Source organism: Colobus angolensis, unplaced genomic scaffold (assembly GCF_000951035.1).
Source record: "Colobus angolensis palliatus isolate OR3802 unplaced genomic scaffold, Cang.pa_1.0 Scaffold355, whole genome shotgun sequence".
Lineage (NCBI taxonomy): Eukaryota > Metazoa > Chordata > Mammalia > Primates > Cercopithecidae > Colobus > Colobus angolensis.
Genome location: NW_012116877.1, coordinates 974,666 through 988,303, shown reverse-complemented (window position 1 = coordinate 988,303; position 13,638 = coordinate 974,666). Strand labels below are relative to the sequence as shown.

General features: G+C 37.5%; 1 protein-coding gene across 3 annotated transcripts in view; it reads right to left on the bottom strand.

Moving 5' to 3' along the window:
* The window catches only part of FCHSD2 (FCH and double SH3 domains 2), a 338,593-nt gene that overhangs the window by 256,404 nt on the left and 68,551 nt on the right, over positions 1-13,638 (bottom strand). For all 3 annotated transcript variants that reach the window (XM_011953051.1, XM_011953052.1, XM_011953053.1), the window contains exon 3: positions 9,507-9,552. In XM_011953051.1, coding sequence (XP_011808441.1) covers positions 9,507-9,552 — 46 coding nt within the window. The remainder of the gene's footprint in view (positions 1-9,506; positions 9,553-13,638) is intronic.

Here is a 13,638-nt window from a genome sequence, read left to right as displayed (position 1 = left end):
GGCAGGAAAATCACTTGAACCCTGGAGGCAGAGGTTGCTGTGAGCAGAGATCACGCCACTGCACTCCAGCCTGACAGAGCAAAACTCTGTCTCAAAAATAAAAGACTACAAAATAAGTATCCAAAGAGAAATTTAAAAATAATTTATACTTTTAAAAGAATAAGAAATTACAAAAACACAAAGAACTGAAACAAAAACTGGTATAAGAACATACATACATACATACACGCATATCTAAAAAGAACTAATCAAAAATCCTAGAAGGAATATGATCACTAACAAAGCAATGGATAAGATAAAACCCTCAAACAGACACAGTTAAATAGACAATTGGTGAGTTGGAAGTTCAAACTGGTTAATTTATCCAGAACATAGCACAAAGAGCAAAGAATTAAAAATATGTGAAAAAACCAAGAGACATGGAAAACATATTAAGAGGACCCAAGATGTAACAATTAAAACTTTAAAAAGAGATAGATACAAATAATGTTGAAAAAGCAATATTTGCAGAAATAATGACCACATTCTTTCCAGAGCCGAAGAAAGGCAAGACATCCAGATTAACAAATGACAAATGACTCTGGGTACCAGCAAGGTAAACAAAACATCTAGATTCATAATTGATATATTAGTCTTATTCCACAAAGAATCTAAATAACTTACCAGATTATATATAAAACAATAACATAAATATGTTAAAAAATAGAGTCACAGAAAATTACATAAAGTAATAGATCAAGACCTGGTAGAAAGTTAGAATGTAGATATACGGGCTTGAATATTCAACTGAATCTCCAGGTGGGGAAAGTAAAAAGGGACAATTATCAGTAACAAGAATTTCATTGTCCCAAGAAGAAAATACAGGGTAAACAAAGATGTTCCTAGCCTTCATATAATGGTCTATTAATGACATGGAAAGCAATCTCCAGAACAATATCCCTATAAGTGTAGTCTATTTCATAAGGCTATTTCTTACAAGCCTCTTACATGGCATAGGTCCTGTCTGCTCCTCAGTTTCATCTCATACTACTCTGTTTTACTGATAACATTCCAGCACTAAATAGCCTATATATCCCAACCTTCTCTTGACATCCGTAGCACCTAGCATCATGCCAGTCGTAAAGTAGATACTTGATAAATGTCAGGGTTTTTTATTTTTATATTTTTTGAGATAGAGTCTCGCTCTGTCACCCAGGCTAGAGTGCAGGGCATGACCTCGGCTCACTGCAACCTCCACCTCCTGGGTTCAAGCGATTCTCCTGCCTCAGCCTCCTGAGTAGCTAGGATTACAGGTGCCCACCACCGTGTCTGTCTGATTTTTTTGTATTTTTAGTAGAGATGGGGTTTCACCATGCTGGCCAGGCTTATCTCAAACTCCTGGCCTCAAGTGATCTGCCCACTTAAGCCTCCCAAAGTGCTGGGATTACAGGGGTTAGCCACCATGCCCAGACTAAATGTCAAATTTAAAACAAAAAAACATGAAATTGAACAAGTTATTAAGTGAATGGTGACCTCAGAGAGTAATAGATCAAGACCAGGTAGAAAGTTAGAATGTACACATACAGTATTGAATGGTGACCTCAGAGAGTCACTATTCACTTAATAACTAACCAACACCTCAGTGGTCAGTTAAGTGAGGTTTAAGCATACCTCAGTAAAAGCAGTCTGCTGGGAGAGAAAATAATGTGGTCTGAAAACTAAGAATTTAGTTTGATTCAGAAGTAAAACCTAGAACAATTAAAGCAGAAGTTGCGAACTGGCATCCTTCAGATGGGAAGGGCCTTCACACATGTTTTATTTGTCCTATAATACCATAAACAATTGGAAACACCTAAACAAAAACCTTTAAGGAGAAAAATGTTTTACATAAAATGCCTCCTACAGTATTACTAAAAGATGGTCTGCCAATTATTTTGCTGGAACATTTTTGGAAGACACAGTCCCTTCCATTCTGGAGCTGCTCTAACTAGATAATACCTTTTGTCATCCTGATCTCTCTACTCCCTCTTCCTAGTTTTGCACTTCAGAGTTACAAAAAACTAGTCAAACTCAATTCACATGCATACTTATGAAATCTATAATGGAGGCTGTTGAAAATATGCAGTTTCTTCAACCATTTTCCCAAACAGCATCATTTCCAACTCCACCATCATCTTTGGTCATCTTCTTTTGGATGCACTTCAGACTGCCAATGTCTCTCTTAAAATGTGTCCAGGGCTGGGCGCAGTGGCTCATGCCTGTAATCCCAGCACTTTGAGAGGCCGAGGCAGGCAGATCACGAAGTCAGGAGCTTGAGGCCATCCTGGCCAACATGGTGAAACCGTGTCTCTACTAAAAATACGAGAAAAAATGAGCTGGGCATGGTGGTGCACACCTGTAGTCCCAACTACTTGGGAGGCTGAGGCAGGAGAATCGTTTGAACCCGAGAGGCGGAGGTTGCAGTGAGCTGAGATCACATCACTGCACTTCAGCCTGGTGACTGAATGAGACTCCATCTCAAAAAAAAAAAGTGTCCAGTAGTAGATTATTTGAAGGGAGGGAAATGGATGGAGTGAAACACAGGACGACTCTAAGTTACTCGCCTTGGTGTCCACAATTGTAGAATAGGAATAATAGTAACTACTGTATCCCCCAACGGTTACTGGGAAAACATAAATGAGTTAATCTATGTAAAGTGCTTAGAACAGTGCCTGACACACGATCTTAATACATGTTCTTTAACCCATAACACAGAGAAAGAGTCCACAGCATAAACTCATATAGAGAGGTTAAGACAGAGGTGCCTTTAAAAAATCATATTTTTTGATCAGTGGTCAGGGCAGGGGACTCAAACTCAACCAGTGGGACCAGGTAAACAACAAATGAGTGAAGACATATGCAGACTAATATATCCTGTATAAAAGGAGCCAAAATAAAAACAGGCATGTTCACACACAAAAGGTTCAAAGTCACATATCCAGTTTGCATGCTCCCCTCTCTCCACCCCGTTTTATCCTGGCCTAACCACTAAATTCAAACACAGAAACAGACGGTTTGGGGAGGATAATGGGGATCCGCATCAACAATGATTTCCTCTCAACACCTTTACAAGAAGTGCTACAGAACAGCCATGAAAAGGTGAAACTTACTAGCAAATCTAGTAAAGATTTGCTAGTAAGCTCTTGTCCCCAAGAGCACTAACATTTAATTATAGACACCATTTCTTCCTTCAATGAAGTTTTTAAGATCTTAAAAATCAAACTGTACCAATATTTTGAGAGAGGAATCCATCTGCTCTTCTTTCTATATGAATTTCTAAACACTGTTATAAGCTAAGGAAAAATAAAATAAAAATAACAAGATTTTAAAAAGTAATTTACAAAACAGGACACAGAAAATACTACTCAATTTTGCACTGGTGGACTTTCTATCGTGATAGTTATCCTGTCGCCTTACTTGTTCTATAGGAGAAGATTGGCAGAAAGAAAAGCTCCAAATACATTCACCATTAATCTCTAATAACATTAGACAGAAAGCTAACCACACGCAGCTAAATTAAGCTACATTTTTAAGATTCTAAGCAGATGAAATTCACCAAAAAAGAACCCCCACCACATGCACGTAACACTAACTTCTTGTATAGTATGCCCAAGTCTTCATAATTTTATTTCTTAAAAGAATAAAAATAGCAACAAATTTTAGGTGCAACAGTATAAATACCACAGGGTATTTGCCAACATGTCTATGTTTACTCTGTGTTTGTCCTTAAGCAAGGAGCCGCCCTTAAAGTCCACAATGTTTTCCTGCTCCTTCTCTCCAGCCACAGTAACCTTTTGTATCCTTCCTTCACTAGCAGCATTCTGCCAAAGACTACAGGAAGTACTTTAATACACAGAACTTGCCTGTAGCAATTTCAGTTTGAGTACTGCAAATGATTTTACCAACACCTCAGTGGTTAGCTAATTGCAGTCAGAAGCCAGACTTGATTTTTCCCTAATATTCAATGTTGCTCAGTTATTCTTATATGACTTCTGTTTTCACAGATACATTTGTTATTTGTAGAAACAGATATGCAATACATCTGTTACTTCTGGAGAATTACAAAGTGAACTTCACAAACCATACTTAAAAATAAAACATTAATACTCTTGTAGGAAACTGAAACTGCCAAGCAACTTGAAAAAGTTCACTGCTTGAATCCCTCCACTCATACAAGTAAGGTTTTGCAATATTATTTTCTTTCTTTCTTCTAACATTGCCCTAAAGAGGTAATACAAGTTTACTTTCCATGTGCTTGAGGTAAAATTTTTCAAATTGCGGTCATACGATCAATCCCACTTTATTTCCTTCACAATATTTTTCTATTGGGACGGCTCACCTGTATGCTCTGTAAACCTCACAAATACTCAATCTTTTTAGTCAGTCAATCCTTTGCATAGAGGAAAACAACATACACCGCTCGTAATAATTCTATAAAATTAATCTTTTTCTATAAAAGTCATTCTTTTCCAGTTGGCCATAATGCCATATAAGTGGCTTTGAAGAGAAAGAAGTTAATATATTTAACTGGAAGACCACATAAAATCAAAGAATAAAAACTCTATATATGCAAGGATTTTTTTTTCTTTTTTGAGCATTGCTATATCCACAGTCCCTAGAAGACTCGTTATTGTTAAGATGTCAGTTCCCCCTAAATTGACTTAAAGATTCAAACCAAGTCCAATCAAAATATCAGGCAGCATATGGGGGAAATTAACAAACTGATTATAAAATGTATAAGAAAATACAAAGACAATAATAGTATAGGATCTTAAACTAACAGATATCAAGATTTATTGTTATAAAGACACAGTACTTAAAACAGTGTGATGCTGGGAAAAAAATATTTCAAAGATAGGTCAGTAGACTAGAATAAAAAGTCCAGAAACAGACTTACATACACAGTTAACTAATGTGCCACAAAATATCACTTCAGTGCAGTGCTAGAGTGCAGTCAGGGGAAATAAACTTTTCTATCCATATAGAAAAACAAACTTTTCTATATGGATTTTCAGTTGAGGAAGCATAAAATATGCTTGCAAGACTACATAAAATCATAGAATAAAACTCTGTATGTGCAAGGACTTATGTGTGCAAGTATAAAATATGTGCAAGCATATGTGCAAGCATGAAATATGCTTCAACTGAATATCCATATAGAAAATGAAATCCTCACCCCAATACAATGCCACATATGAAAATTTACTTCAGAAAGACCATAGAACTAAATGTGAAATATTAAACAATAAAAATTCCAGAACATTGCGTAACACACCTTAGGGTGGACTTTAGGATAGCAATATATCCTTACGTAGGACATAAAGACAGCACTGAATATAAAAGAAAAAAATGTATTTCCTTAAAATTAAAAACTCATTTTCATCAAAAGAAACCATTAACAGATAAAAAGCTACAAACAAAACATTTCCACATGAAATTACAGAGGTATCTGTAATACACACATCTGACACAGGAGTCAAATTTGGAAAGTACAAAGACACAGTACAAACTGGCCAGGCACAGTGGCTCATGCCTGTAATCCCAGCACTTTGGGAGGCTGAGGTAGGAAGATCACCTGAGCTCAGGAGTTCAAGGTTGTAGTGAACTAGGATCACGCCACTGCACTTCAGCCTAGGTGACAGAGTGAGACCCTGTCCCAAGGATGGACGGACGGACAGTGGGGAGGGAGGGAGGCAGGGAAAGAAAGACCATAAATCAGTAAGAGAAAAGCCAACAAGAGACTTTAACAGGCACTTAATAACACAAAATATTTAAATGCCCAGTCAAGATATGAAAAGTTCCTCTACTTCATTAATCATCAGGAAAGTGTAAATCAAACCTACAATTCTTTACCATCATATATTCACGAGAAAGGCTAAAACGAAAACCACAGACAAAACCAAGTGCAGATGAGGATTTAAAGCAATAACAACTCTCATTCACTGCTCACAGGATTGTAAATTATAATAATTACCTTAGAAAACCATTTCATGGTATTTCCTAAAGCTGAACAACACATAACCTATGACACTATAATTCCATTCCTTAGGTAAATACCCAATAGAACACATTCATATAGTCACCAAAAGATACATATAAGAATGCTCACAGTGGCACCATTCATAATGATTGATTATAGCCACTATGATTGTTATAATCAGAAACAAAAGACAATGACAAGTATTACCTAGGACATTACTAGAACTAGAACCTTCATGCATTGCAAAACGAGAATGCAAACACAATGCAAAGGGGTAATACAAAATGATACAGTCAATTTGGAAAATAGTTTGATTGTTTGTTAAAAAGTTAAACATGGTGGGAGGCCAAGGAGGACGGATCACTTGAGGTCAGGAGCTCAAGACCAGCCTGACCAACATAGTGAAATCTAACTCTACTAAAAATACAAAAATTAGCTGGGAGTAGTGGTGCATGCCTGTAATCCCAGCTACTCAGGAGACTGAGGCATGAGAATCTCTTGAACCCAGGGGGCAGAGTTTGCAGTGAGCCAAGATCACACCACTGACAAGACTGTCTCAAAAAATAATAATAAATAAAATTAACAAAGAAAAAGTTGTTAAACATGGGGACCAGGCATGGTGGCTCACACCTGTAATCCCATCACAATGGGAGGCCGAGGTGGGCGGATCGCTTGAGTCCAGGAGTTCGAGACCAGCCTGGGCAACATGGCAAAACCTCATCTCTACTAAAAATACAAAACTTAGCCACGCATGGTGGTGCACACCTGGAGTCCCAGCTACTTGGGAGCCTGGCACAGGAGAATCACCTGAGCCCAGGGAGGTCAAGGCTGCAGTGAGCCATGATCATACCACTTTACTCCAGCCTGGGCAACAGAGTGAGAACCCGTCTCAAAAACAAAAAAATGTTAAACATAAAATCACCAAATGACCTGAAAATTCTACTCTTAGTACATACCCAAGAAATATGAAAACATGTCTAAATAAAGACTAGAATATGAAATATGAAAACATGTCTAAATAAAGACAAATATGGTTATTAGGCAGCATTATACCTAACCAAATTTGAAACATGGGAAAATGGGAAGCAATCTAATGTTCACCAGTTGGTGAATGGATAAACAAAATGTTATATATCCATGCCAAGAAACACTAATCACCAATAAAAAGGAATAAATTAATGATGCAAGGTAAAACATGTGAGAACCTCAAAAAAATTTGCTAAGTGAAAGAAGACAGACAAGGAAAGAGACATACCATATGATTACATTTGTATGGTATGTCCAGAAGAGGCAATTTTATAGGACATAAAGCTGACGGTTACCTTGGGCTCAGGATAAAAGTAGAGACTGGCTTCAAATAGGCACAGGAAATGAACTGGAATAATGGCAATGTTCTAAAACTGAATTGTGCTGATTATGGCAAACTGTATGTTTGCTAAAAATCACTTAATTATATACTTAGGATAGATGAATCATTAATGGTATGTAAATTAAAAGTATACGTAAAATTTTTTCTTTTTTTTTTTTCTGAGACGGAGTCTCGCTCTGTCGCCCAGGCTGGAGTGCAGTGGCGCAATCTTGGCTCACTGCAAGCTCCACCTCCTGGGTTCACGCCATTCTCCTGCCTCAGCCTCACGAGTAGCTGGGACTACAGGCGCCCGCCACCACACCTGGCTAATTTTTTGTATTTTTAGTAGAGACGGGGTTTCACCGTGTTAGCCAAGATGGTCTCGATCTCCTGACCTCATGATCCGCCCACCTCGGCCTCCCAAAAGTATTTTTTAAAGTAATCAGCAAGGGATAGCAGGTGGGAAGCTATAAATGAAACAAATTTCATAATGTACTGATACTAGTAGAAGCTGGGTGATAGCTAATAAGAGTTTGTTATGTTAGGTCCCGCGCAGTGGCTCACACCTGTAATCCCAGCACTTTGGGAGGCCGAGGCAGGCGGATCACACGGTCAAGAGATTGAGACCATCCTGGCCAACATGGTGAAACCCTGTCTCTACTAAAAATACAAAAAAATTAGCTGGGCATGGTGGTGTGTGCCTGTAATCTCAACTACTCAGGAGGCTGAGGCAGGAGAATCACTTGAACCCGGCAGGCAGAAGTGGCAGTGAGCCGAGATCGCGCCACTGCACTCTAGCCTGAATGAAAGAGTGAGACTCCATCTCAAAAAAAAAAAATAAAGAAAAAGCATTCAACAGAAATATTAAAACTGATGCTATTCATTACGTAAAGCACTTGATACATAATAAGCACTCAACAACTACTGATTGAACCAATGAACTAATTAGTTCTGTCTAGCTTTCAAGGAATAGGTGATTTTCTTCTAAGATTATCAAATCAAAAATAAAGGCAGACAGCTACCAAATTAACTATAATGAAATTAGAATTTCATTAAAAAATCTGACAAAGCCTAAAAGAGTCATGCCCCAATCTCTCATTATTTATAATAACAATAGTAGCAGCAATAGTGGTTACCATGTAGAAAATTTACTCTATGTTAATTTTTCCTTCTAACAATCTCCCATATTTTAAAATTTTTGCTACAAAGACAACTTTTACCATTTGCGGAAGTAAGTAACAATTTTAGAATACTACCCCACATATAAAGTAATTGTTTAAAGGGTCAAAATTTCCAAATTGTATTAAATTATCTTTGTACACAAAAGAGTACTTATTAATTCTTACACAACCACAAAATGATATATCAACATAATTTTTTCTTGTCACATTTAGTAATCTGGACTGCACTAAAGGTCTAAGTAAAATTAAAGAAGGAAATACTTCAATTTCCCTAGGAAAAAGCTCCATGTCATCCACTGAAAGCATTATCACTCTCTATCAACACAGTCATAATGAGAACCAAATGCCTGATGAAAAATTAACCTTCCATAAACTGCAGAGAATGGGGCATATAAAGAATAAATCAACATACTTGTAAAAAGTATCATTATTCATACCTGGAAATACTTTACAAATATTATAAACAATGTCTCCTCCAGGTTTACAACCTTCTTTATAATGATTCAAATAGAGCAAAGTGGGGGATCAAAGTGAGAGAGAAATAATTAGCAAAGGGCTGGGCACAGTGGCTCATGTCTATAATCCCAACACTTTGGGAGGCCAAGACGGGCGGATCACGAGGCCAAGAGATTGAGACCGTTCTGGCCAACATGGTGAAACCCCATCTCTACTAAAAATACAAAAATTAGCTGGGCGTGGTGGCACATGCCTGTAGTCCCAGCTACTCAGGAGGCCAAGGCAGGAGAATTGCTTGAACCTGCGAGGCGGAGGTTGCAGTGAGCCAAGATCGCGCCACTGCACTCTAGCCTGGTGACAGAGCGAGACTCCATCTCAGAAAAAAGAAAAAAAAAAAAACAAGAAAACAACAACAAGAAACGGAAGGCATAGGGATACTATGGCTTGTCTCCAACAACCATTTCTGTCCTTAAGCCACGGAAAATAAGTATACCTAGAATGGGACCTCCAATTCCAAGCTTACCTGTGCATACTCTCTTTCAATAGCAGCCTTCTTCTGACTGAATGTCCTAAAAATACAAAGAAAAATTAATTATCAGAAGGATAACTTAATAATTTCATCAACACACCTTCAAATACTGCCTGGTAAGATATGTGAGGGAAAGGTCAATATTTTATTCATTTTTATGTCCTTAGGAATACTGCTAACAGCATGGTCTCTACAGTCAGAGGATCTACATGCAAACCCCAGCTCTACCACCTACTAGCTGTATGACCTTGGCCAAGTCACTTCACTTCTCTCTTCCTCAGTTTCCTCCTTGCTAAAATGGGGATAATAACACTACTCACCTCATAAGGATATTATAAAATTTAGTTATTTAAAATATATAAGGCACTCAAAATAGTGCCTACCACATGGTAAAATCTATATAAATGTTAGCTACTGTTACAAGAATAGCTACTATATATTAGGCACTAAAGATGTTTACTGGACTTAACCAATATAAGAGGGAACTAATGAAAACAAGGTGAAAATCAAATTTTGAGTGGCTTCTGAATATGAAAAATGCTCCAAATGGTGGTATGATGAGAGCATACTCTCCATACATGTATTATATTTCCAAGATTCGAAAGTACACCCTTTTTTGTTTGTTTGTTTTTTTAGAGACAGGGTCTTGTTCTATTGCCTAGGCTGGAGTGCAGTGGTGAATGAGGTCCTAGCTCACTGCAGCCTTTAATTCCTGGGCTCAAGAGATCTTCCCACCTCTGCCTCCGAAGTGGCTGGGACTACAGGTGCACACCACCACATCTGGCTAATTTTTAAATACTTCTTGTAGAGATGGAGTCTTGTTATGTTTTCCAGACTAGTCTTGAACTCCTGGCCTCAAAGCAATACTCCTGCTTTGGCCTCCCAAAGCACTGGGATTACTGGCATGAGTCAATGCACTTAGCCAGTACATCCTTTACCTATATTAACATTTATGATACTGGAATGCATCTTTTAATGACGATTGGCAGTATTTTCCTCTATCTTAATGGTATACAAAATAACAGTGTACCTTACAAACATAGGCATTGTAGATGTACAATGTACAATAGGCATTGTAGATGTACAATGTACAATAGGCATTGTAGATGTACAACAAAATGTGGTACTACTGACAATTTACCTTGAATATCCTGAGTTTAAAGACTTTACCAATATGTGCCAGGAATCAGTGCTCTTAAAATCACTGCACCAGCGCAAAGACATAAGAGTAAGAAGTAGTAAAAAAAAAAAAGGAAAGCACTGAAATAAAGAAAAAGGCAAGAAACCAAAATTCCCACCTTAAAAATCATTTAAATTCACCAAAAGACTTGATTTCTTATATAAAAATATAACTGTTTAAGATCGTATATTTGTTTTGAGTAAATAACTAATTTCTTAATTTCAAAATAACAAAAGGAAGAAGTCTCATTTTAAACATAAAGATTCATGCTTATTCTAGGGTGCTTCAAATGGCCAATACAATAAAAAGAAGACTATATTATCTTTTTAAATGTTTATTTAAAAAAAGAAAAAGTCTCCAGTGGATTCAAGGTTAAAAAATGAGAGAGGATTCTGGGAAGATGGTAGCTTAGTAAACACCAGGAATCTGACTCCCAGGCTAGGTAACAATTGCACTGGCAGAATGAATCATGTAACCATTTTGGAACTAGGAGTCATGAAGGCTTGCAACATCCAGGGGAAGCCTTGGATGATAAATTATGATTAATTTTGGCCAATTTCAGCCCTTAGCACAGTGGCAGCTACCACCTCCCACCCCTAAAACCATAGCAGGCAATCATGCATATGTTCCTGGAGCAGCTTGCAAATAGCTACCACAGGGAGGGTGGGCAAAAAGGACCCTGACCTTAAAATATTGGGGCTCTGTGCTCTGACCTCAGATTACCACTTCTGATCATGGAGGTACAGAAAGAGAGGGGGTGACCACTGTTGTTGCATTTCCCTCAGCATTGATGCAAGTTCCTCTCCTTCTCACTGAAGTGACTTTCAGAGGATTTAAAGAACTGATGCTTTTTCCTTCTCCCTTAATTTTTCTCTTTTTCCCCTTTTGAGAGCCAGATCTTGAAGACATTCTAAAGCAACCACATTTAAGGGAGAAATTGGAAAGTCACCACAGAAGCCCACAGGAAGGTGCAGGTTCACAAAAGATTTCAGAGGACCTGATTTTAACACCTCAGGTACAGCTCAGTACAGACTACCTACAACATGTAAAAACTTTTTAACTATAAAAAAAAAAAAAAAAAAATCCCTGGGCAAGGAGGGGAATCTGATTTGCAGAATTACTATAATTTTGGTATTCTGGTTCAAGTTGATGTTTGGAAAAAATAAAAATGAGAGCAGAGTTACCACATTATTACATTCAAATCTCCAGTTTTCAACAAAAATCACAAGGCATGCTAAGAAGGAGAGAAGTATGGCCCATTCAAAGAGAAAAATCAGCCAATACAAATTGTCCCTGAAAAAGAATTGATGGCAGATCTACTAAACAAAGATACTAAAACAATGGTTTTAAAGATGTTCAAAGAATTAACGGTCAAAATGGTAAAACTAAAGAAAACTATGTGTGTGCAAAATGTAAAGATGAAAAGAAAGCAGTGCTATGGGGGAAATTCATAGCTTCAAATACCTACATTATTTTACAAGATGAGGCTGGGCAAAGTGGCTCACGCCTGTAATCCCAGCACTTTGAGAGACAGAGGTGGGTGGATCACTTGAGGCCAGGAGTTGGAGACAGGCTTGGCCAACACGGCAAAACTCCGTTTCCACTCAAAATACAAAAATTAGCCAGGCAAGTGGCGCATGCCTATAGCCCCAGCTACTCAGGAGGCTAAGGCAGAAGAACTGCTTGAGCCCACGAGGCAGGGGTTTCAGTGAGCCAAGACAGCACCACTGCACTCCAGCCTGGGCAAGAGAGCAAGACTCCATCTCAAAACAAACAAACAAAAAAAACACAAAAGATCAATCTCAAATCAACAATCTAACTTTACAGCTTAAGGAACTAGAAAAAGAACAAATTAAACCCTGTGAGCAGAAAGAAGGAAATATTAATAATAAAGATTAGAAAAGAGATAAAAGAAGACAGTAGAAAAATACAGAAAATCAATGAAACCAAAAGTTGGTTCTTCAGAAAGACCAACAAAATTGACAAACTTTACCTAGATGGACTTACAGAAAAAAAGGGAAAACACTAATTACCAAAATCAGAAATGAAAGTGGTAAACACTACTACTGTTCTATAGAAGTAAAAAGATTGTAAGAGTATTATAAGCAACTGTACACCAGCAAATTAGATAACCTAAATGAAAACAGGGAAGTAACCCAAGTGTCCAAGAAATGAATGGATAAATACAATGTGTTATATACAATGAAATACTATTCAGCTTTAAAAAGGAAGACAAATCTGATATATGCTACAATATGGATGAACCTTAAGAATATTATGCAAAGTGAAGTAAGTAAATCAAAACAACACAAATATTGTACGACTCCAATTATATAAGGTCCTACAGTTAACTGTAAAACAGTCTCAGGCAGTAAAAGGCATTGTATCATAGGAGATGACAGCTCCATGCATGGTACTGCCCCTGAAGACCTCCCATGGGACAAGATGTGAAGGCAGAAGACAATAATACTGATGATTCTATGTAGGTCTAGGTTAACATATATGTGTCTTTGTTTTTGACAAAAAAATTTTTAAAGTACAAAATATAAAAATTTGTAAAAATAGTCAAAAGCATATAAAGATACAAATAAAATATTTTTATATAGTACAATGTGTGTTTTAAGCTAAGTGTTATTTCAAAAGTCAAAAAAGCTTTTTTTTAATTTACAAGTTTATAAAGTAAAAAAGTTACAGTAAGCTAAGGTTAATTTATTTATTACTGAAGAAAGAAAAGTTTTTGGGCTGGGCATGGTGGCTCACCCTGTAATCCCAGCACTTTAGGAGGCCAAGGCAGGTGGATCACTTGAGGTCAGGAGTTCGAGACCAGCCTGGCCAACATGGTGAAACCCCATCTCTACTAAAAATACAGAAATTAGCCAGGTGTGGTGGTGAGCGCCTGTAGTTCCAACTACTCCAGGAGAACCGCCTGAAACCAGGAGGCAGAGG